The sequence below is a fragment of the Falco punctatus genome (assembly GCF_963210335.1).
Source record: "Falco punctatus genome assembly, chromosome: 6".
Lineage (NCBI taxonomy): Eukaryota > Metazoa > Chordata > Aves > Falconiformes > Falconidae > Falco > Falco punctatus.
In genome coordinates this window covers 8,155,918-8,177,332 of record NC_137585.1, presented here as the reverse complement: position 1 = coordinate 8,177,332, position 21,415 = coordinate 8,155,918, and the positions used below count along the sequence as shown (strand labels likewise).

The 21,415-nt window shown below is 43.5% G+C and overlaps 1 protein-coding gene across 5 annotated transcripts in view; it reads left to right on the top strand.

Annotated features, from left to right (window-relative positions):
* Nucleotides 1-21,415, top strand: part of TEAD4 (TEA domain transcription factor 4) — a 57,209-nt gene extending 35,794 nt beyond the window's left edge. For all 5 annotated transcript variants that reach the window (XM_080393624.1, XM_080393626.1, XM_080393628.1 and 2 more), the window contains 8 exons: nucleotides 884-1,018; nucleotides 1,856-1,899; nucleotides 4,100-4,155; nucleotides 4,941-5,071; nucleotides 6,040-6,213; nucleotides 16,913-17,053; nucleotides 18,509-18,661; nucleotides 21,176-21,415. In XM_080393624.1, coding sequence (XP_080249750.1) covers nucleotides 884-1,018; nucleotides 1,856-1,899; nucleotides 4,100-4,155; nucleotides 4,941-5,071; nucleotides 6,040-6,213; nucleotides 16,913-17,053; nucleotides 18,509-18,661; nucleotides 21,176-21,289 — 948 coding nt within the window. In that variant the 3' untranslated portion in view covers nucleotides 21,290-21,415. The remainder of the gene's footprint in view (nucleotides 1-883; nucleotides 1,019-1,855; nucleotides 1,900-4,099; nucleotides 4,156-4,940; nucleotides 5,072-6,039; nucleotides 6,214-16,912; nucleotides 17,054-18,508; nucleotides 18,662-21,175) is intronic.

Here is a 21,415-nt window from a genome sequence, read left to right as displayed (position 1 = left end):
TCGGGAAGCGAGAATCCCTGAAGACGACAGCCAGGGCTTTCCTCTTTCAGCAGTTTCTCCAAGCCGTGAATTCATCTGTGGCATTTCCATTATAGTTATAAGGTTGTAGATAAATGTGGAGTGTTTGAGGAATGAAGATGAATTGTAAGGGGATGTAGGAGGAAAGGCTGAACGTGGGGAAGCGCTTCTGTTTGTCTGTTTATTCCTTGGAAGAAAAAATGAAGAATGCAGTGTGTTTTAAACGTACATCGGACCCCCTAGTTGTTGCACTGTCATTGCCTGTAAAAATGTGTGCAATTCCACAAACCTGTTAAAATACAAAAAGGAATGTCCTTGCATATGTGCCCTGGGAGATTATTAAGATTTCCTGTAATCACCAGGGATGGGAATAAAATAATTGACTCTACCTGAGACTAATGCAGTCCCAAACTGAGGTAGTCTTTTAGCAGTAATGATAAACTCTTTTTGTGAGCTTGTTTTTAGAGGTTTTTTTGATAAGCGGGAGTCTTTCCCATTAAATATTTTTACCAGCGATTAAAACACAAGAGTCAGTTAGGGTTATACTTCCCATAATGAAACATTTCAGCTGTGCTGCTGAAAGCCTTCAGACAGAAAGGATAAATGCTTAGCAGTCTCTAAACCAGTGATCCCAGCATTATAGAAAGGATGATTAATTACATCTGAAGCTATAATAATGGCTGAAAGACTTAACATGCTTTGAAGAGTTCTTAGGACAGTTACTGGTGAGTCTGCTGCCCAGATTTTCAGAGATGCTTGTTCCCTACAAAGAAGCTGATGAGAATCTTGGTTATACAGCGTTAGACCAGGCAACTTGTTTATCATTATAATAACTCATTTTTTTCTGTTTCTATTCTTGCTATAGGATCAGGCAGCTAAAGATAAAGCCATGCAGAGTATGGCTACAATGTCATCTGCCCAGATTATCTCTGCAACTGCCTTCCATAGTAAAATGGCCCTACCTGGTCTCCCACGACCAGCCTACCCTGCCGTTTCTGGGGTGAGTAAATCAGTGTCTTGGCAGCATTGGGCTGAAGGCACCTGAATATTTGAAAGGGTGTTGGGACCTACTCAGGATAATCGTGAGAACATCAGAAAGAATGGGCCAAAAGGCATTGTCTCTGTGGAATAAATCTGTTACACGGCTTCAACAGTTTGGGACTGATTCTTTGCTCACACTGATGTGAAACAATAGAATTTCACTCTACGCTTTGTTTAAAAAGACACAAGTGAGAGAACAATCAAATCCTTTGGGTTTTCAGCTGCCTGAAATATTTTTAGGTGTCTGTATCACTTAGTCCACAGTCGTGTTGGATTAAAACTGTTTGGGCCATCCTGACCCTTTCTCAAGCTTATCATTCCCAAGCTCATCCTAATTACTTAGATGACACATTCACGGCCCTTACAGAAAGTCCTTAATAGTGGAGGCCTGCCAGCATCCCCTATCCTATGAGTTGGACCTAGAGAACTTTTGCTGAGCATTGATTTCTGCCAAAATACTCTTGTGGAGCTCTCTTGTGCAAAATGGCCCCTCTGAGAGAGTGGGCATCATTAAAACTTTGGAGACAGAGGCACAAGGTGCATATGTAATATTTAACATTAAAAACCAATATTGGTTCAGTTGCTTGCATGTCACTACTCGTAGTGCGTAGAAAGAAAATGAAGACCTGTCAGCACCTCCACAAGGATGAAACTGGGAATGTAGAGAGAAGAGATATAACTCTGTCACATCTTTAGAAGTCCATGAGCTTTCAGTTTCTTTCCTAAGAAAGGAGCAAGCCTTGCTTTTCATCTCTGTCTTAAGAGTGGTGACTTTTGCCTGTATGTTCTCTTGCAGTTTTGGCAGGGAGCTTTGCCAGGCCAAGCTGGATCTTCCCAAGAGTGAGTATTCCTTTATGTGAGCATCCAAAGCCGGTGCTTCTGCTGTTTCCTCTAGGCTGCCTGACAAGCACCGTTAGCTATTACAAGATTTATAAAATGCTATGATAATGTCGTCTTTGCTCTCAGAGAGATTCACTGATTGTGGATCTGAGACTTTAGGCCTATGGCTGAAGACAAACTGAGTCATGAGAGAATTTTAAATAGATAAACCCTTATGTCTTCATGTGGTTCCTTCAACATGGATTACACCCCTTTAATAATATGTCCCATGACTCAAGCAGCCTAATAGGGGTTATTTTAGGGAGCTGGTGAATCTAGCAGCCCGATAGAGGCGAGGCTGCTGCATTATCTGTGCCCCCAAGTTCAACCAGCAGTGAGACTGAGCACGTGTTCCTGGTAGGTGTGCACACAAATGTGCATATACATTGGACATACACACATGGCTGGTCACACAGAACTGCATAGACAGTGCTCAGCACTCACAGATACAAACAGCCCCAACAGCCTCATCTTGTACCCCTCTCTGGCTAATGAGTTAGTGTTAGTGGGAAATACATCTGCACTGTGGATCCGTCCAGTAGCTGTCCTGGTGTCCCTTGTGCCCCTGTGTGCTGGCACCCAGACGGGTGAGCCCCTGAGCCCACAGCCCCACTCCAGTTGCTAATGCAAGCCTCTCTCACTCGCACAGACGTGTGTGTGTGTGTGTGTGTGTGCACGAACACACACACGCTGTGAATCTCTCCAGTGACTGGGCTTAGATACACAGTCCACCCAGTAGCTGGATCTTCACTTTCCCTAGTTTGCTCCCACAGAGATAAACACACACACAAACTCCTCTGTCAGTCAATTTCCAGACTCCACAGTCTCTCTGCCATTTGGCCTGAACCTCTTGGTCCCTCTGAAAGTATCCTTGCTCCTGGAGGCACAGGCAGCTGGCTCCCAAGCCTCTTGCTGGGCAGTCTGGCTTGATAATCATTAGTGATCACACCCTTGGTTGCTGCTGGCACTCCTGGAACAAACACACCCACACCTCGTGCAGGAAAGCCATTAGAAATAGAATTTAGTGAGAAGATAGGACAGACTGCACTGAGAAGGTGCAGGGCACTGACAAGACAACTGTACCGACCTTCTTACATGTGATAAGTCATGTTCTCCCTGAACAGACCCATAATAAATCAAACCTGGACAATGGGGCAGATGGCTCTCCCGTGACAGCCCTGGCAGGGGCCAGGGCAGGGGCTCTGTTTCTCTGATGGTGTTACTGGGGCTCCCTTACCCCAGTGTGGAGACGAGCCTTTTGATAGGCTGACCCTGATCCGTTCACCAGTGATGGCCCTGGGTGTAGTTGCGTCAAGAGTATTATTCAGGTTGCTCCACCGGCCGTTGTTGCTCTGTGCTGTTTGTTTGTATGGAGGCACGCTTTTTATCGCGTGACCTAAGAGGAGCAATTTAAGCCAGCTTGAGGACGAGCAGCTGGAAGGGTAAATGCTCTTCACTCAAGCCACGTGTTCCTGCTGTCGTGCTATTGCTAATGTTTGTGGAGCAGATCAGGAAACATACTACTAAAATATCTTGTAGGGAAAAATGGCTAGTAGAAGAATAGAAGCCATTACAGAAATAAAAAGTAGATTTTATGCCTTTAGCTTGGAAGTGAATGAGGAAACATCGCCCTGAGAGGTTCTTTTAGAAACTTGAAGTATCTGCCACCCCTGATGTCAGATATGTCTCCAGATCCTGATTTTTCTTGCAGTGGTGTTGAAAAGGAGCTGAGCTGTCTTGAAAGCTAGCTTCAGTTGTGGGTGCTGAGCATCTCTGAATCTGGGCCTAGAAGTCTGAGGGGCATCTGGCCCAGATGTTTATCCACTTGCATAAATTTAAATCTATCTGTGGTGGAAAGGAAAGGATAAATGAATGGGCACCAGTGTATTAACAGGCTGATGAGGATCTCTGAATAATAAGTCTGCGGGGAGAACCTGGAAGGAAATCTTTGGTCCGGTCCTGGCCCCTTAATGTTTTTGGAGTCTTTCTCCACGACCCTCTCTTGCCCATACAGAAAGATAATCTCCCAGAGGCATTTATGCCAGTTCCTCCCTCAGGAGAAATACTTGATCAAATCTGTGCAAACAGTTGGTCAAAAATCTTTTTTTGTGTGTTTTGTTTTGGATTTTTGTTAACCATCTCTCTTTGTGTACTTCTGTAGCGTGAAACCTTTTTCTCAACAACCTTATGCTGTACAGCCTCCACTGCCATTACCAGGTAGGTAAGGAAATGTAGCTCTTTGCTTTGAAATTATATTCCAACTTCAAACATAGCCAACACTTTAGAAGTTTTGAAATTAATTTTTAAAGATAATATTTCTATTTATTTAAACATTTCAGTGAGCCCCAAGTTAATTTTTATATGATTTCCCCTTATCACCCATTCCCATCCTTTTACCAAGAGAGCTGAAGCTTTAAAATTTTGTTTTATTTTAAAAAAACATTTTTTTCCCATTTTAGGTTAATTGTTTTGGGGTTTCTTTTCCTTCTGGCTCAACAGAAAATAAAAGTTTATGTATCTACTGTTCTTCCACCATGCTGCATGTACTAAAACACTGGTTTCCATTCTAACGTGATTGCCTTTCCAATTTCTTGTTAAGTGGAACAACTGATGTCTTCCTTCTCAGTTTCCCCATTTTGAGAGATCAGTGGTCATGTTAATGACGATGCTTCGTTCTGATACTAAAGCAGTTTATTTCACTGCTCATTTAGGTCTCAGTCTAGGTCCTATTAAAGTTGCTGAACATGTTTTCTCTGGTGTCAAAATCAGGTAAATTGTCTTTTATATCATTAACAACTCTGACAGTGCTGTCTTAGAAGAGGGTAACTGAACAAGCCATTTAGAGGACAGGTAGAGTGAGGACCTTTTGAATGCTTTTGTTACATGATGACTGAAGTCATAAGAAAGTGTAATTAGCTAGCTTTGACAACAGGTGCTCTACTGGAAAGCTGTTACCAACTTTTCTCTTTCTAAATTCTGTTATATAAATCCTGTGTGCTTAGGGTTTGAGTCTCCTGCTGGCCTCTCGCCTTCCCCATCAGCACCAGCTTGGCAAGGACGAAGGGTTGCTAGCTCCAAACTTTGGATGTTAGAATTCTCTGCATTCTTGGAACAACAACAAGACCAAGACACAGTAAGACACACACCTGACTTCCACCCCTTATTAATTTTTGGTCTTCAGGTAGCTCCTGTTCATCATGGATACGTTATACTACTATACGTGCATGGAAATACTTGCTTTGTTGCTCTCCTGAGAATAGAAAGCCCTCTTTGGGAAGATATCCTTCTCTTAGAGGATAGAATTGCCTATAGCAATGTAGCCAGCTCTGTGCCGTGTGCTTCTGGCCTCCTTTTCCATGGTCATGGGTGTTCACATGCTCAAAGCACTGAGGCCGTAAGGCAGTGGTGCAGCCCCTGCCAGGCTATCTAGCTGTCCTGTTCAGCCTTGGAGGACAGACACAGAATCGGATCATAGCAAGGTCACATGAAGCCACATATTTCTCTGGTGTGCTGTGAACTTAAATTTGGGGGCAACTGGGATGAATTTGCATCAGTGTGTTTCCATGGTGCCACCTATAAAATGGAAGTGGAAGACTTGCCTGTCTCGCTAAACCTTGTGATACTGCATCTTGAGACACACAGGGGTGATGGGCCAGTTACATTTCTTCTGTCTGAGATAGGAAAGTGCAGAAAAGATGATAGTATTTGGCTGGTACCTTGCTGTGGGATTTCAGGCAGCTTTTCGTAGGACAGGAGCATCAATGTTTGACTGAGTGACCTGTGACCAGTAACACTGTATCTCAGGTTATTTCAGGCTATATAGCAGAAGCGTGAGACAGTAGTTTGGGAGTGAATATAGGAAAAAAAACCAAAAATAATGTTTCAGAAGAAGCAAGAAGAGTTGGATGTATTGACAGGAAAGAAGGAACAGCATGAGCTGGTATTGGCAGAGATATTTCTGCTGATACTTCTGCTCTTTCAGAAAGTGCTATCAAATCTTCAGCAACTTCCAGCAGTCTTCTGTGAAGAGCCATGCATGTTCAGTATGTACTGAGTGGTACTGAACGATGTCCTAATTCCATGTTTTTCCTCTTCTTGCAGTATAACAAACACCTGTTTGTGCACATTGGGCAGTCAAGCCCCAGCTACAATGACCCCTACCTCGAGGCAGTGGATATCCGGCAGATCTATGACAAGTTCCCTGAGAAAAAAGGGGGCCTGAAGGAGCTCTTTGAAAGGGGGCCAGCTAATGCCTTCTTCCTTGTCAAATTCTGGGTAAGGGAAGGACCCTTTGTAGGGTACCTCTTCGCTATAAACTTCTCACTTTAAAAGCAGTGGCCTTGCTAGCTGTTAGAAGACTGCTGCCTCCCAACAATTTTTCCCTGTGCAGGCCACTTAGTACAGGCACAGCTGTCACTGGAGACCTTCCCTTGAGTGCACAAGGCGCTCCTGGCCTGGAGCAAGATGTGTCTTTCACAATGTCATCTTGTAGAGTTGTTCTTGACCAGCGTCTGGAGATTTTATTTGCTAATGGTGACTTGGGCCCTTTAAAATTTTTATTTGTGTATGAGAGAAGAATTCAGAGAAAATTATTCTCTGCGTGCTCTTATGTGTTCACGTCTCTCCGTGTTGAGTAACTTCTTAGTCAGAGGCAACATTTTTCCATCTCTTCTTCTATCTCATTAGCTGCATTTTGTGTTATTCAAGTACTAATAATTTACAGATGCATATGTACTGCAGGCACAAGGACAGACAAAAGATAAGGAGACATATAATTAAATTGGATTATGCTGATAATATATTACTGAAATGACTTCTGGTAAGTTGACAGAAATCAGCCTGGCAAAAGCCTCCTCACTCAATTTGGAGTTTTGTGAGTTAGCTGATATTTGCAAAAACTGTGCCATTGTGCTTCAGGGTACAAACAAAATAGTTTTGGTCATTGATATTATCATATGTATTACAAAATTAAGAATAATAGCAGCTTGGGGCAGTTGCATGCTGGATGGCTGAGGGAATGTGTAATGGGATTTGGAGCCTTTCACCTTGAGTTTGCCACTTAAAATTCAACCCCAGGTCAGGAGTGAGATGATGAGAAATGAACTTTCATAGCTCATACATACGTTAAAAAGCCTCTTAGCTGGAAAGCTCCTCTTTCAGGAGAAGGGAGAGTTAACTTAAGTGCCTTGAGATACAACTTCCCAGCTGTCCCAAGCCTAGCCTTTCCAGAAGCTCGTTGGAGAATGTTGGCTGGGAATCTGCCCAAGTGTCTGGTGCTTAGAGCATTAGTTGCTGGTGATTTTTGGAGACACATAATTTTGCTACCCACAGACTCTGGGCTACTGAGCTGGGCCCCTCGTGGGATTAGCCTGTGTCAGGGTACAACGGCCTGCTTGGGAAGGGTGAAACAAAAAGTGAAAGACCAGCCCTGTTCTGGGTGGAAGCGAAATACTTTGGAGAGGCAGCAGCACCTTGCTGAGAAGGGTGTCCTTTGGTAAAATCTGGGTAGTGATGGCCCTACTGGGAGCTGTCTGGAAAAGGAAACAGAAGTCTGATGCGACAAAAGAAAGGAGAAAGAGTGAGAAGGGGATAGCCTCTAAGAAATGGTCCTTGGAGCTGAGAGCTTCTCCCTGCTTGGGGTAGGGATCCCAGGAAACTTCATGCCGAGGCTTCTGTGTGGTGTCACTCTGAAGTGCTTTGTGGAAATCTCAGGAAACAAAAGGAAGAGATCAGAGGGAGAAGTTATGTAGAGAGAAAAAAACCCTTTGAATTCCTTGACTTAAGGAGAGAGAAATCATAATGAAATTGTGATCTAGTACAACTCTGATTTTATTTATCAAAACCTTTGGTGTGCTTTTGTGCTTATGTGGTTGGGTTTGGGGATTGTGTTTGTTTTTTAATAGCAGAAGGATAAATGTGGCGTATGCATCATGTCTGACCAGCCTAAGTTAGGCTTTTGAAGGATTTACATGGTGGGATGTTTGACTCTTTCTGGGCCCATGTGAGGTGCCTGGTGTTCAGAGGGTATCAGCTTGCTGAAATTGGGTTTGCATAGACTTTAACATAGGATTTGAAACACCTTTACTCCAATATATGTTTATATATGTATATATGTATATATGATGTCCTAGGGCTCTGCATCTATACACTTATAATGACAGTGATATTTCTGGGCTTGGTTTAATATTTTGGCTTTCTGGGTTTTTGGGGTTTTTTGGTACCATTGCATTGTTTAATCCCATCTGGAGTTAATATCAGGTTTTATTAGTGAAACACTATGGGCTGTCAAAGTTAAGTCATTGATTGAATGTGAGCTTCTCAGACTTTTAAGAAGTAACTAATTTGATCTTGTATTTGTTTCTCAGTGTAGATAGTAGGGGATGAAAACACCATTCCTCATGCTATATTCTGGATGAGAAATGATTGGGGCACTTTTCTGATTTGCACTGTTTCACAAGAGTACTTAAATTATTCCTATTGTAAGATTTCAGCTAGGATCTCTAAGGCAATTTAAGTAAAGCAATTAAAAAAAAACACCCAAAACTTTTGTTCCAGAAAATTTGGACTGTTTTTTAGGAAGACTACAAGTCTTTTTGTTGCAAAACTTCGTGTTCAACATGCCTGAAATATTGCCTTAATGCAGTCTTATACTTCAAGCATGTGAGCCATGCCTGTAATGACTGTGCTACGTGTCATGGGACTTCCCGAGTTCGGTGTATTGCAATAGAAGTGTGTATTGCAAACCCCCCCCCACCCCCCCCAAACACTTTTCATAGGTAAGGCAATGTGTTTTTTTTTAAAAATTAATAGAAGAAAACTAGATTTCAGCTGAGATTCTTACACCCCTCTGCATTTTCATGCCTCTGTAAGAGTATATGCTAGGGTGCTCTGGACAGCTATACAAATATACTGTTGATGTCCAGAGATATGTTGGATAAAGCGATTACTACACTGTTGAATTTCTAGCATCATTTTAGGATGAAAGTATTATCCAAAAGCAGATTACTGATAACCTTAAACTTGGTGAGTAGAGTTAAATACTTGAAGGGGGTATCTTGAGACATGAAGATATGATTGATTTTTCAGAGATTCTGAATTGAAGTGGTGGTTGCAGTGACAAAGACTTAAAAAATCAATGCATTTGTTAAGTTGGTTTTGTATATATGTAGTTTTAGGCTTGAAGTACCCAAGCCAGAAACCTGCTGTTACTGCACTAAGCAATGAATATAGCAGATGATCTCTTGTGCACCTCAGAACACCGGGGTTGGGGTTTCTTGACATCACTGATAGCACTTAGGATCTAGCGTGACTGAGAAAGAGATGTTCATGTTTGTTCAATGGTACTTTAAATTATTTATACACTAGCTAAAAGTTGATTAGTTTGAAACATAAGCAGTGTTTGCAATTCTTCCTTGATTTTGGCATTGGGAGTTTGGTACAATGAACTAACTCTTGGACTTGGATTGGCAGGTCGCGTATGACATCTGTGTGACATTTCTCTGTGCTCCAAGTGCATTCTAGCACACGACAATGAATGTGAGACGTTAGCCTCCCAACACATGGGCAGTGACAGCTCTGCTCTTTTCCAGTGTAATATTATCTCTGCCACCTGTTAACTTGGTTCTCTCCATGAACTCCTCCTATATGCATTGTTATTAATAGTTTGGGGAAGAGGCGTTTTCAGGGCTTTGCACATTAGTAGAATGGTGCACTCGCATCTTAAAGCTTTCAGAAGTCGTGAGACTCTGGGTGGAAGATGGAAGGAAAATGACAAACCAGGAATTCAGGGCAAGCAGTACTTTGTCCAGAGCAGCCCTCTGCAGAGGGCTGGATCAGGGGAATTGCTCGGGAGACCTTTTCTGCCAATGATGAATATATGTAGTAATTTCTTCTTGGTGACAGGCGAGCTGAACAGTCAAATTGCTGAGTGTTTTCCTTCCAGTAAATGAATGACACTTTTGTGGAAGGGTCTGAAGGGGTGGGCCAGAGGCTGCTGTCCTACACTTGGCTTCTATCCTGTGCCAAGCAGATCCAGTCAAAACAGCAGCAATGCAAATTCCGCTCAGCACCCTGTCCTGACCACTGTATGCCTTCAATCCTGACCTGGCAGAAACTGCCTGGAGAGCAAGGAGATGGCAATTTGGTCTCCATGTCCATTCTGTCCTTGGCACTCCTGAGGCAGCAAACAAGGCAGCAGCTAGCAACAGAGATTTTTTTTATTGTCTTTGCACACTTTTTCTGAGAATGGATCTGACAGCCCATTCATTTCACCTGCAGTCACCAGCACCACCTCCTACCAGTTGCTACCGTACGTAAGGGGACACTGGCAGTGGCACTTCTTTCACCAAAGTTATTCCGCAGTGTTCAACAGTACAGAGGTTGTTGGCAGCAAAAAGCAGATTGAAGGACTGAATTGCTGAGGGAATCTGTCTGCTGGGTGTCAAAATAACACAATCCTGGGCAGCTAGCTGGGTCACAGCTACCCATACTGTTGGCAAGGCCTTCTGCTATCTTTGGCTAGCTTGGAAACTCTTCCCTTCCCCCTTTCTTGGAGGCTGAAGCTGCAGTGGCACAAATTTTGGACTGATCTTCAAGAATTGTTCAGCATATGCCTTTCCATTGACCACATGGCACCTGTGTGCGAGATTTCAGCAAGCTATGGTTTCTCACGGCATTTAATGCCATTTGGACTCTTGTCCAATCGTTGCTTTTCAAAGCCTCAGATAAGCTGAAGACTGATCCTCAAAGGTCACATTTCCTTCTGTGAAGAGTTTCAGAGAAATTTTGATTCACAGCCTGATCCTAGTGGGATTGAGGCCTTTCTCGGTTATCAGTTGTGAAATTCACTCCTTCCACCAAAGATCAGACAAAAATGTTGGCTTAGCATATGGTTAGGACAGCGAACAATGCCAGCTCTTCTGTGTTTCTTTCTTGGGGTTGCAGAAGCTGAGTGATGCACTCAAGCTCATCAGAGCTGTTTTCAGCAAAGCTGCTAAGAGACTCAGACAACCAATGTGATTTTTTTTAAAAAGTAATACTAGCTTGTTCAGGGTTATTATGCCCTTCCCTGAACAAATCTCTTCTCCCTAGAAATCTTGTCTTGTAGGTATTTAAAATTTCTGCTTACTTCTGTGGAAAGAAGGAAATCTCGGATCTTTCTCTCATAACAGACAGATCAGCTCTCTTGCATGCAATATGCAGTTCTCTGAGATGTGCTAGATCAGAGATACCTCAGTGATTGTAGTTTCAGCATATTTGGAAGTCATCAGGCAAGCTATGGGCAGGTGTGTCACCTGCACTGCACTGAGCTTGCACGTTAAGTTGGATGCACCCCAGACACATCAGATTGCCGTTACGCTAGAGTGTGCACAGCTTTTTGCAGCTAGAGCTTCTTGGACAGAAAGCAAGAACCCTGACTTTGTCAGATAAAGTAATGTAGTCCAGTTGGTGGCTCATAACTCAGATTTAGCTTGTAATATGCCTCATCTATTTGATCTCCTACCTTTGCCTTTGAAGAGACGGAGAACAGCTGTTTGAGTGCTGGACACCACCCAGCTAGCTGAACGCTGCTGCTGTCCCTGCGGCAGTCCCAGCCTGTGGCTAGCAGGGACCTGGGGAGCAAGGCAGCTCAGGCCATTGGCTACAGACTTCCCTAAATCCTGACTGTGTTTCCTTTGGCTGCCTAGGCTGGGGTAAGGAACGTATTCAAGAGTTGTCGCACTTGTTGGATGTACTAGAGCATTTGCCAGTAAAGAGCTGAGGCACCTAGCTTCTATTATCCAGGTCAGAATCGCATTCAGTTATGTATTCAACATTCCCAGAGTATAAAGTGAAGACTAGCCTTCCTACCTGATGAAGTGCTGGGAAGATGAATTTCCTCTAAGTCATAGTCACTGCTATTCCCTTGCATCTTTGAGGGATGGAAGGTACTGGACAGAGTAAAGCAGACCTTTCTTTGCTCACCTTGGGTGCTCACCCCAGGACTGGGTGTGCTTTGGCACAAGGGTTTCTCTAGAGAAAGAAACTCTGAAAGTAAAGAGTGAAGTCCTTTCCCCAAAGCAGCAATGTGGTTTCTAGTCCTGCTGACCTAGGTGTTTTGAAGGGGTCACAGGAATCTAGGCATGGAGGCCCTAGCGGTTTTAGATGTTAAGTTAAAAGCAGTTCTTTTGGCCATTCAAGACCCCATGATGTCCAGTATGATACAGCCCTGGTGGAATCCCCAGAAGTTTAACTGCATCCATTAGTGATTTACCTCAGTGCCCAGTTATTATTTAGAAGTTATTTTCTAGGTCTAAGGCCATGGCAGGTAACAGTGTTCTTGCTCAATTTTCTGCCTTGATTCCCTTCAGGAGGTAACCATCTCTACAGCAGGAAAAGCTAACAGATCTGAGTTCCATTCCTGAGCAGTTCTTTGGTCATGTATTCATGTACATCATTGCCATTTTCAGTTTATATGAATAAACTAGGTTGCGAATTATTCAAGAGCAGATATGTGTGTGCTAAGTAAAGTCTGATATGGGGGCAGTAATTAACTTCCATGAGTGGCTTGGAACCAGCAGATGTAAGTAAATAAGCTGTAGCTGTAGTGCTATCAGTACCTGTCTGAGGTGCTGAGCTCCGTTTTCCTGCTGAGGTGAACTGGAGCCCTCAGCTAGCTGCTGCTGTCATTCCCTGGAGATGCTGAAATTCCACGTATGTATGTTTATGGGCTGAGGTTTTTCAGAGGTGACAGAAGGAAGTGGGTGTGCAGCTCTCGTTGACTGACCAACCTTAGACATGTCTGACAGTCCTAGCCCATAATATGGGACATGCTTTAGAACAAAGTAAAGTGGCAAAGTCAGTGTCGGGGAGTTCCAACATGACCCCATTGCTTCACTGCAACAGGCCTTCCAGGAACATGATTGTACGTAATCGCAGTGAATGGCAATGGCTGCTTAATTCAAACAGTATTACCATAATTTTATCTACTGCCAAATAGTTTGATGTTGATTAATTATATGTTAACTAGCTGTGAAATTCTAGTCTGGTCTTTTGATGGGAGACTTGCCAAATTGTGGAGGCACCTAGAGTGGCTTCTTAGGGCTAGTGAAGCTCTCCTCATGAAGTGGAACTAGCACCTTTCTGTTTTGCCTCATTGACTGCACTTACCTTTTAATTTGCCATTAAGAGTTCAGGGGAATGTAACCATAACTGTACTAGTGAGACCCTGAGAATACTTGTCTCCTGCAGTGAGAGCCTCTGCTGTGTTTATGTAGCAGTGGTCTGACCAAGCTTCTGTAGCCTTGACCTTTTGTTCTTTTGACTCAGTGGGACAATTTCTTTGGGAAAGCAGAATTGGGTCCATATGTTGTTTTTATCGCCCCAAAGAGAAATAGCTGAACAATATTGTGAAGGACTCCTGTTTTAATTACTCTTTGGAGAAGGGAAGTAGTTAATCTTTATTCAGATAGCTGGAGTATGGGTCAAATAAACACTACAGTTAGTTGCATTGATGTGTAAATGACTTACAGTAACACAACAAAAATCAACCAGAATAGAGTGGCATTGCTGCTCTCTAATACACTGCATTTTGTGGTGCAAACAAAATAGCTGCATAACTAGAGTGGGGAAAATTTGATAGCAAGGATTTCAGCATGACCGTAATAATTAATTTGGCAGCCTGAGTTATGATTAAGTCGTAATGCCTGAGCCCTGTTCCTATTAATACCTGTGCTATAGGTTAAAGCTAGCCTGGATTTGCCCACATCTGCTACTGCAGTGTAGACAAACCATGGGAATATAACACGGCTTTACAGTCGTTTAGGTGGTCATGACAATGTAAAAGCTTCCAATCTTCCTCCAGCTGCTGTTTCTAAGTCTTGTGCAATAGTTATTGCTACCTCAGTGGTGCAAATGTGAATGATGTAAAATGATTTAAAAAAAAAATTTTAAATCCAGATTGGTTTACCGATACATTTTCATATGTGTGCCCAAATCTGTTTTCAGCTCAGTGAAGAGACAGAAAATTATGGGGGCAAAAAGGGATAAGTTGTTAAAGAAGTCAGGAACCTATTCAGAATAGCTGGATAAATTGTTTTGTGAAGCTATCTTCTGAGGAGAAGCAAACATGAGAATAAAGTAATTGCCAGCTTTGTATGACTATCTCCTGATAAATCAGAGGATGCCTTTGAATATATAATATGCAGGAGATGACAAACTTAGGAAAACATAATGGAATGAGTGCACAGCTAGTGTAAACTGGTATGAATGTATTACGCATGTGGGGCTAAGCGTAGTCACAAGGGCTGAAGATCTGTCACTACTTCAGAGGGAGGGATTCTACTTAAAAGGGGGAATCATAGAGGAGGCAAGCCATTATGGTAAATGGACTTTATTTCATCCATAATCTGTGGTGAAGATGGCACAACTGTTAAGGATTTTTGTAGAAACTGTGTGAAACAACACAGTCCTTTTGAAGAGTGATTTGTGATCGTGTATCTAAATACTGTGCTGTTATGCTCTCCCTTAAGAGTGGAGTCAGCTGAGTAAAAGTACGTCTGTCCCTAATGCTGTCAGCATTGATGCGAACATCAGGGCATTCTGTCATCTTGCCTGGTCTGAATCTTTGTCCCAGTAGAATTGTCCGAATGCTACAACTGCTGGTCTAGGAGATAGCCCAGGAGGTGCATTGCCTGCTTCACTTCATGAAAAACTTGTCCTAAATCTGTCTTTCACTTGCTTCTGAGTTTGTACTTGGAAAAAACAATCATGGTAATTTGATTTTATTGGTTTGTTTGCTTGGATCTTCTGTGGCATCATGTATCCAATGCAGATGGTAGTTTTTCTTTAGGTGGAAATATGAGTGCACAATGGCACAGTGGCAGGAATGCCCCAGTGTTGTGCTAATGGAACCAAATTTTCTGAAATAAATGGGAGGATGGTTTACTTTATTTTCTTTACCATCTCCTCTCCACACAGCTGAAGTGGTGAGTTAACAGCCATGGAAATTGGATTGAATGGAAATACTGGACATTATTACATGGCTGCTTTTCCTGCTGGTGCTTTTTGGCATCAATGTTGGAAAAATGGTGACTTCTTCTGTGGCAATAACCCTTTGTGATGAGAGCTTCTGGTGAGTGTTGTGGTACAGAGATGGCCCAGCTCAGCTGCCTAGGGGCAAAACTTGTAACTTGAAAGGAATGACCACAAAGCATGGCTTCTAGCAAGTTACTCAAACGCAGCATTCACTAGAAGAAGCAGTCCTGCCTTCTGCTTTCCCTGTTGCTGCCCATCCTCCCAACACGTTCTTTGCCTGAACATACACAGGTGCTTCTGAATCAGCTCAGGGAACTGATTCCACTGAGACCTAACTGAGCGGTTCCTCAGTGAGTCTTGCAAAAGAGCTACAGAAACATTTGTGTCGGCACAGGAGGAATGGGGAGGCACAGACTGCTCTGGGACAGTGAGGCTGCTCTGTCGTGGTGTCGGGACCAGCCTGGTGTGATCAAACCACAACTCTGAGGTGCAATTTCCCAAGAGGCTCAAGCCAACCTGACTCACGTTGTCCTATCAAACCAGGCAGTCTTTGTGTCCTTGGCTTCTATGTGTCCCACCTCTCCCAGCCCCTGTAGCTTTGTGGAGATCCACATGAGCTTTCTTGTCTGACTGAAAACTAATCCACCAAACCCACAACAAAATTTGTTTTGGCTGGGATCAGCCCTCTCATCTGGCTAACCAGAGTCTACAGATGGGGAGGAGGCTGGATTGGCACTTTCTAGATTGACTTAAACCTCTTGTGAAATTGCTACTTAAGAGAAGTAAGTGAAAAGCATTATCTCATGGCAGAGAAGAGAGAGTGTTTCGTATGGCAAAGAAAAGGGGGATTCATTATTGAGGTGGTCCGGTTCCAAGGCTGGCGTTGCTTGTCCTAAGCACTGCTCTAGAGCTTGAATAAAAAACCTTCACTGACATTGGCTGAGAAAACCATGCTAGAATGGGATCTAACGCAGTCCTGTCCACACTGCAGCCACTGTAGCAGGAGCACACTTCCTTCGGTTCCTGCTTCCCTTGGTTCAGCAGGAAGAATAGAATAGTCTGAAGTAGCCTGTGGGCACTGACCATGGCTCTGCTGCTGATGTGAGCTGGCACCTGGGCATGCGGAGCACAGGGAAGCTCGCTCTGCCCTTTCGGTTTTGACAGGGGTGATGCTGAGCTGGCCGTTCCCACCGCCAGTTGTGTTTTCAGAGCCTCGGGGAAACTGCTTCTTCCTTTCATAAGCGCGGTTTGAATGACCCCTGGTGGAAGCTTCAGACAGCCGGGATTTCTAGGAGTGGGGTCCCAACGTCAGGCTTCGGTCGGGCAATGTTAGGCACCCACACGTGAAAACTGGCTGCTAATGGGGGTGGGGTTGTGTTCAGGTGGAGCTGGGCTGGATCCATCAGCAACCTACATTCCTTAGGCGCATCCTGTCTGCTTACATTCTTCGTATCATAGTACCTGAGCCTAATGTGTGTGTACTCACACATTCCTCCATTCCTTCTCTCTGCTCTGTCTCTTTCCCTTACCTACATAAGCAGGGTGGAAAAGCTTTATTACAGTTGCTGTACCCTCATTTTTCCTCCTTAGTGCCTGTCTGTTGCATTGCCCTGTCTCTACACTGCTCTCCTGTCTGCTCTCCACGCGCAGTGTGAGTACCTCCATGCTGTCCTACACTGTGCAGTTATGGTAAATACCAGCAAAGGCAAGGAGCTGTGTCATGTTTTTAATGTTCAGAGGTTATTCCACCACATTTCCCCAATGTGTATGCAAATACCTACCACCACTTTGTGAAGAAGGAACTGGATTTTAGTGCATAATCTTCATATTTCCCCTGCTTGCTTGATGCACGTTGGACACTCCAATATCTTACAATCTTGGCTACACAACCTAGGTGAAAAACCACCACAACCATCCATTGATAATGATATATTTCTTGCCTTTTTTTTTTTTTTTTTAGGCTGATTTGAACACCAATATTGAAGATGAATCCAGGTCTTTCTATGGCGTTTCCAGCCAATATGAGAGCCCAGAAAACATGGTCATTACGTGTTCCACCAAAGTGTGTTCCTTTGGAAAGCAGGTGGTGGAGAAAGTGGAGGTAGGCGCAGATACCTGGGTGCAAAGTTCTCTCTGGCTGCTGTTTTGTCACTTCAAGTATTTGCATCCTGCGTGTATCTCGAGGCAAAATATATCCTGTGCTTGTTGTCAGGGGGATGGATGCCATAGATTATTATTTCTGAGACCTGCAGGTGTGAGATTGCTCCAGCCTGCAACATGGCGTTGTCTCAGGATTTCATTGAAGGTCTGGTAGTGTTTGCTATTTTTTCCTTAAATCTTAGTTTCTGAAGACATGTGAATATGTAAGATTCTCAACTCTGGTGATTCTTTCAGGGTTTTTTGGGAGCAAAGAAAAGCTGGGAAACCTGGACCTTTGTTTTGCAGTCCAGAAAGGTGAAAACAAACAGGCAACACCTTGCTCTCATCAGTGTTTTTAAACAGATCATTTATAGAGTAGAGCCATTAATTACTAGACTGTTAATAATTTACAGAATATAGTCTTACGGTTTTATGGGGTTTATCTTAGTGCTTGTACACTTACAGCTCAAGCAACAGTGGAGCTGCATAATTATGCATATATTTGGTGTTCGAGAAATTCTTTCTGATGCCAATTCAGCTGCCAAGAGAGCTGCTCTGACCTGCCTCCTGCTGCTGTTTTTTGCAAGGAGCCTTTAAGTGCAGGAGGAGCAGTAACGTGCAGAACACCAGGTGTTCTCATGTAAGCAGTCAGTTCAGACTACATCCTTCCCCAAGACCTGTCTCCAGTCAGATGATAGACGTGCCTGAAATCTGGCTATGCATTTGCATGATGGGATAGATAGGCCAAAGAGGTGTCATGGTGCATAGGAAAGGAGACCAGGCTCCTGGGGTGAAAGGAGGTAACAGGAATTTAAAGGTCTCCTGTGAAATGACAGAATCCAACCTCAATTTATGTTCAAAAGAAGATGAAGTACACAGGAGCCAAGATGTGAATGTGAATCCCTCTGTGTAACACGGGCCAGACCCTCTCCTAAGGGGAAGCGGAGATATTCTGTTCCCTTGCACAGGTAGTCCTTTCCAGCTCTGAAGCATCCTGAGCATACAATTACCATCATTACTAGGAGCTTCCTGGTCCTGCTAAACTAGTAGTTTTTAACTTTTCAGTTTATTCACACCTAGCATTTCTGCAGTAGAGATGCAGACCATGCTATAGTACAGCTGACAGTTGGTCTGCTCCTCTTAGTTACTCTTCACAGCACCTTGGCATTTTGCTGCTCATGAGCTGGAACCCACTGTTTTAAAGAAAGAAGAAATCAAGCTGAAGAAATTAAGAGGCCTCGAGGAGACTGACCTGGGTGCAAAGTACTGTAGAGGAATGATTAATCGGCTCATTACTGTTAGTAAAATGACTTGAAAATGCCATTGTAATTTTTCTATTCTGAATCCCTTTACGTGTTTAATGCTGCTCACGTGGGAACATCAGCTCCCTGCGCCTCTTTTGTGTTTTGCATTGCAGACAGAGTATGCACACTACGAAAACGGACACTATTCCTATCGCATTCACCGTTCCCCTCTCTGCGAATACATGATAAACTTCATTCATAAACTCAAGCACCTTCCTGAGAAGTATATGATGAACAGTGTGCTGGAGAACTTTACTATCTTACAGGTGGGACTTTCAACTGTTTTCGTTGGAGCTTGGAAACATGTAAGCCCCATGCAGGAGTTCAGTGTTGCGAGTCAAAGCAGATTTCCTTTTACAGCTCAGTATCTAATTGAACTTAGTATCTCTCACATGTATTACACCTCAGGACCATTTATGGAGCTCTAGAGATAGTAACTCACGCAGAGAAGCAGCAGGGAAGAATTTGAGAGACCTGAGTAAGAGAGAGAGAAAAGGAAAGATAAAGGGAGGAGAAGGATGCAAAAGTCAGTGAAGGAAATGCTTATTCCACTATTGGGCAAATGTTGAGGTCCTTTCTATGCCCTAGATCTTTTTGCAAGGTAAAAAACCCAAGAGCACTGTTAAGTGGCTATATAATTTTGTCGTGGGGAGTTCTTTACGGACCAGGTAGAGGGGGAAAAAAAGTTGTTTCCTCATGACCAGCCTGAACCTGGAAAAAAAATGGAGGCATTTAAAGGAAGGGGCATGTTGGGGAAGCTCTGTGACACTTTCATGGATTGCTGCAATCTTTAGGTAGGGCAGTGCTAGAAGGCTATAGGTTTGCATTAGTGACTGTTATATACCAGGAACCTTTCCAGGCTCAGATGCAGCCTAAATTTGGGAAGAGGGCAAAGACAGCTTAGAAGGTGGATTTTCCTACTGGACTGAGTTCTGTGCTCGCCTCTACAAGATGCGTCACAGATCTTCACCCAGAGAACATGAGGCTGGGTAAGTAGAAGAGATGCTAGCAGCTGTATGAAAGAATGGAAATCAAGTGGTCTTCATTCCATTCTCTGGAGATCTTGTGGAACTTCAGGCAACTCATTTCACTGCTCTGTGGCTCAGGTACCTCAGCGCTAAAACACAATGTTAATAATATACCTCACAGGACTTTAGGAGGCTTTACTCATTTGTGTTTGTACTAAGGTCTTTAGCATCTGGAAGAAAAAAGGAATATAAATGCTAAGAGGTTTGTTTTTTTTTTTAATGTGAGCAAAAGTGTGAAGGGTGCAGGGACAGAGAGATGGAAGGCTGTATGTAATCCATGCTGAGGAACACTAACTGCTTTCTGCATGTTTCATTCCTTAGGCCAGCGCTTGCTATAAATTCCATGAACGAAGTTTTCATATAGTTATACTTCTACTGGGGTATAAAATATATAAAACATAAAAACATTTTATGTTTCAAGTAATCTCATGTCTTACCTCCTGTCACAGAGAGGCAGGTCTCATGTGGGTGCTGGCACAGCCTTTAATACGCTGCCTTGCAGTCCTGCTCCCTGAGCAGCAAGCTGAGCATTTCCCACCTCATACTCCCCACTGGGGAGCTGAAAAATGGTCACGCCTAATGCAAGGCATGCTGCTAGTCCTCAGTCTTCACTAGCAAAATCTGAGGCAAGTCTATTTATTTTTTTTTTCTAGACTCTTTCATGAGTTTAGATACCCCTAATCTCACAAGCATGTTTTATCTTGCTTTGCACGTTGCTCTGGATCTAGCCCTCCCAAGATTTTAGAGCCCATTTTTCAGACAAGGCTCTGATGCCTGGATGTGTGTAACTCACAACAGCCTGCAGAAGAAAGGGGAAGGGTTAGTACAGCTGCAAACCCAAGCGATGAAGTAAGGAAAGAAAACAGAATAGATCAAAATCAGGCTGCTAAAATTAATAAGCAAGTTTGAAAACAGCTATTTTCTTTGTTTGCACAAGAACAGTTGGGGCTTTTGTACAGTTCAAGCCTCCAGCTGGTATGTTTTGCTTCTGCAGTTGAGATGGTGCTACTGCTGATAAAAATGCATCTCCTCCAGCAGTAGAGAACAGCTTGAAGCTTCAGCTATGGCACAAATTCAGATGACAAGAATGTGCAAAGTCGTGCAGTGACAGAGAGAGGGAAGCTGAGCTAGAAGCTCAGGGTGCAACATTTTGCTTGTTCCTGCCACGTAGTGTAGGCAGTGCATGCTTCTGAAACTAGGACACAATGGAGTCAAACCTACAAGTCTCCTGTAAAATGAGTTATACTCTATAATCCTCATGGTCTGTGTCTACCACTGACAAGCAGGAGCAGATGGAGGGAAAGAACTGTTCATGGCTGTGATGCATCAACATACATGAGCAGGAGTGGATGTGCCACAGGAGGTGGTTTCTCTGTACCCAACAAACAAAGCAAAAAGGGATTTTCGGTGAAACACCTCTCTGCTGAAATCTGCAACACTGCATGTGGGGGGTAGAGGACCTAACGGAACTGCATCCACATAGGTGGTCTCTGCTTGGTCACAGCTTTGTTTTCTACACCATGGACTCTGCTCACCCTGCTATCTCTTCACTGCATTGTAGTCCTGATGTTTGAAAGTGCTATGCTTGGCTGTGTGGGCACACAGACTAGGTATTGTGGTGACCAAGTGTATCATTCCTGGTCTTCTCTGGTTTTGCCTATTCCTGACTTTCTGCTCTATGTTAAATGTGTTGGAATATGTAAGCAGTGAAACAGCAGTTGCCATCTCAGCTTCTTCTCCTTTTCTGTCTAGGTTGTGACAAACAGGGACACACAGGAGACTTTGCTGTGCATAGCATATGTTTTTGAGGTGTCAACTAGTGACCACGGGGCCCAGCATCACATCTACCGGCTGGTGAAGGACTAGAGACTCTCTGCCCTGAGTCGTCCATGGGATGCATGTTTAAGAAAAAAGCCTGTGCTTGAACAACCCCTGCCCCCTCACACCAAACTGAAAAATAAACTGCAGATATTGTGTATTTTCAGAAAAGCA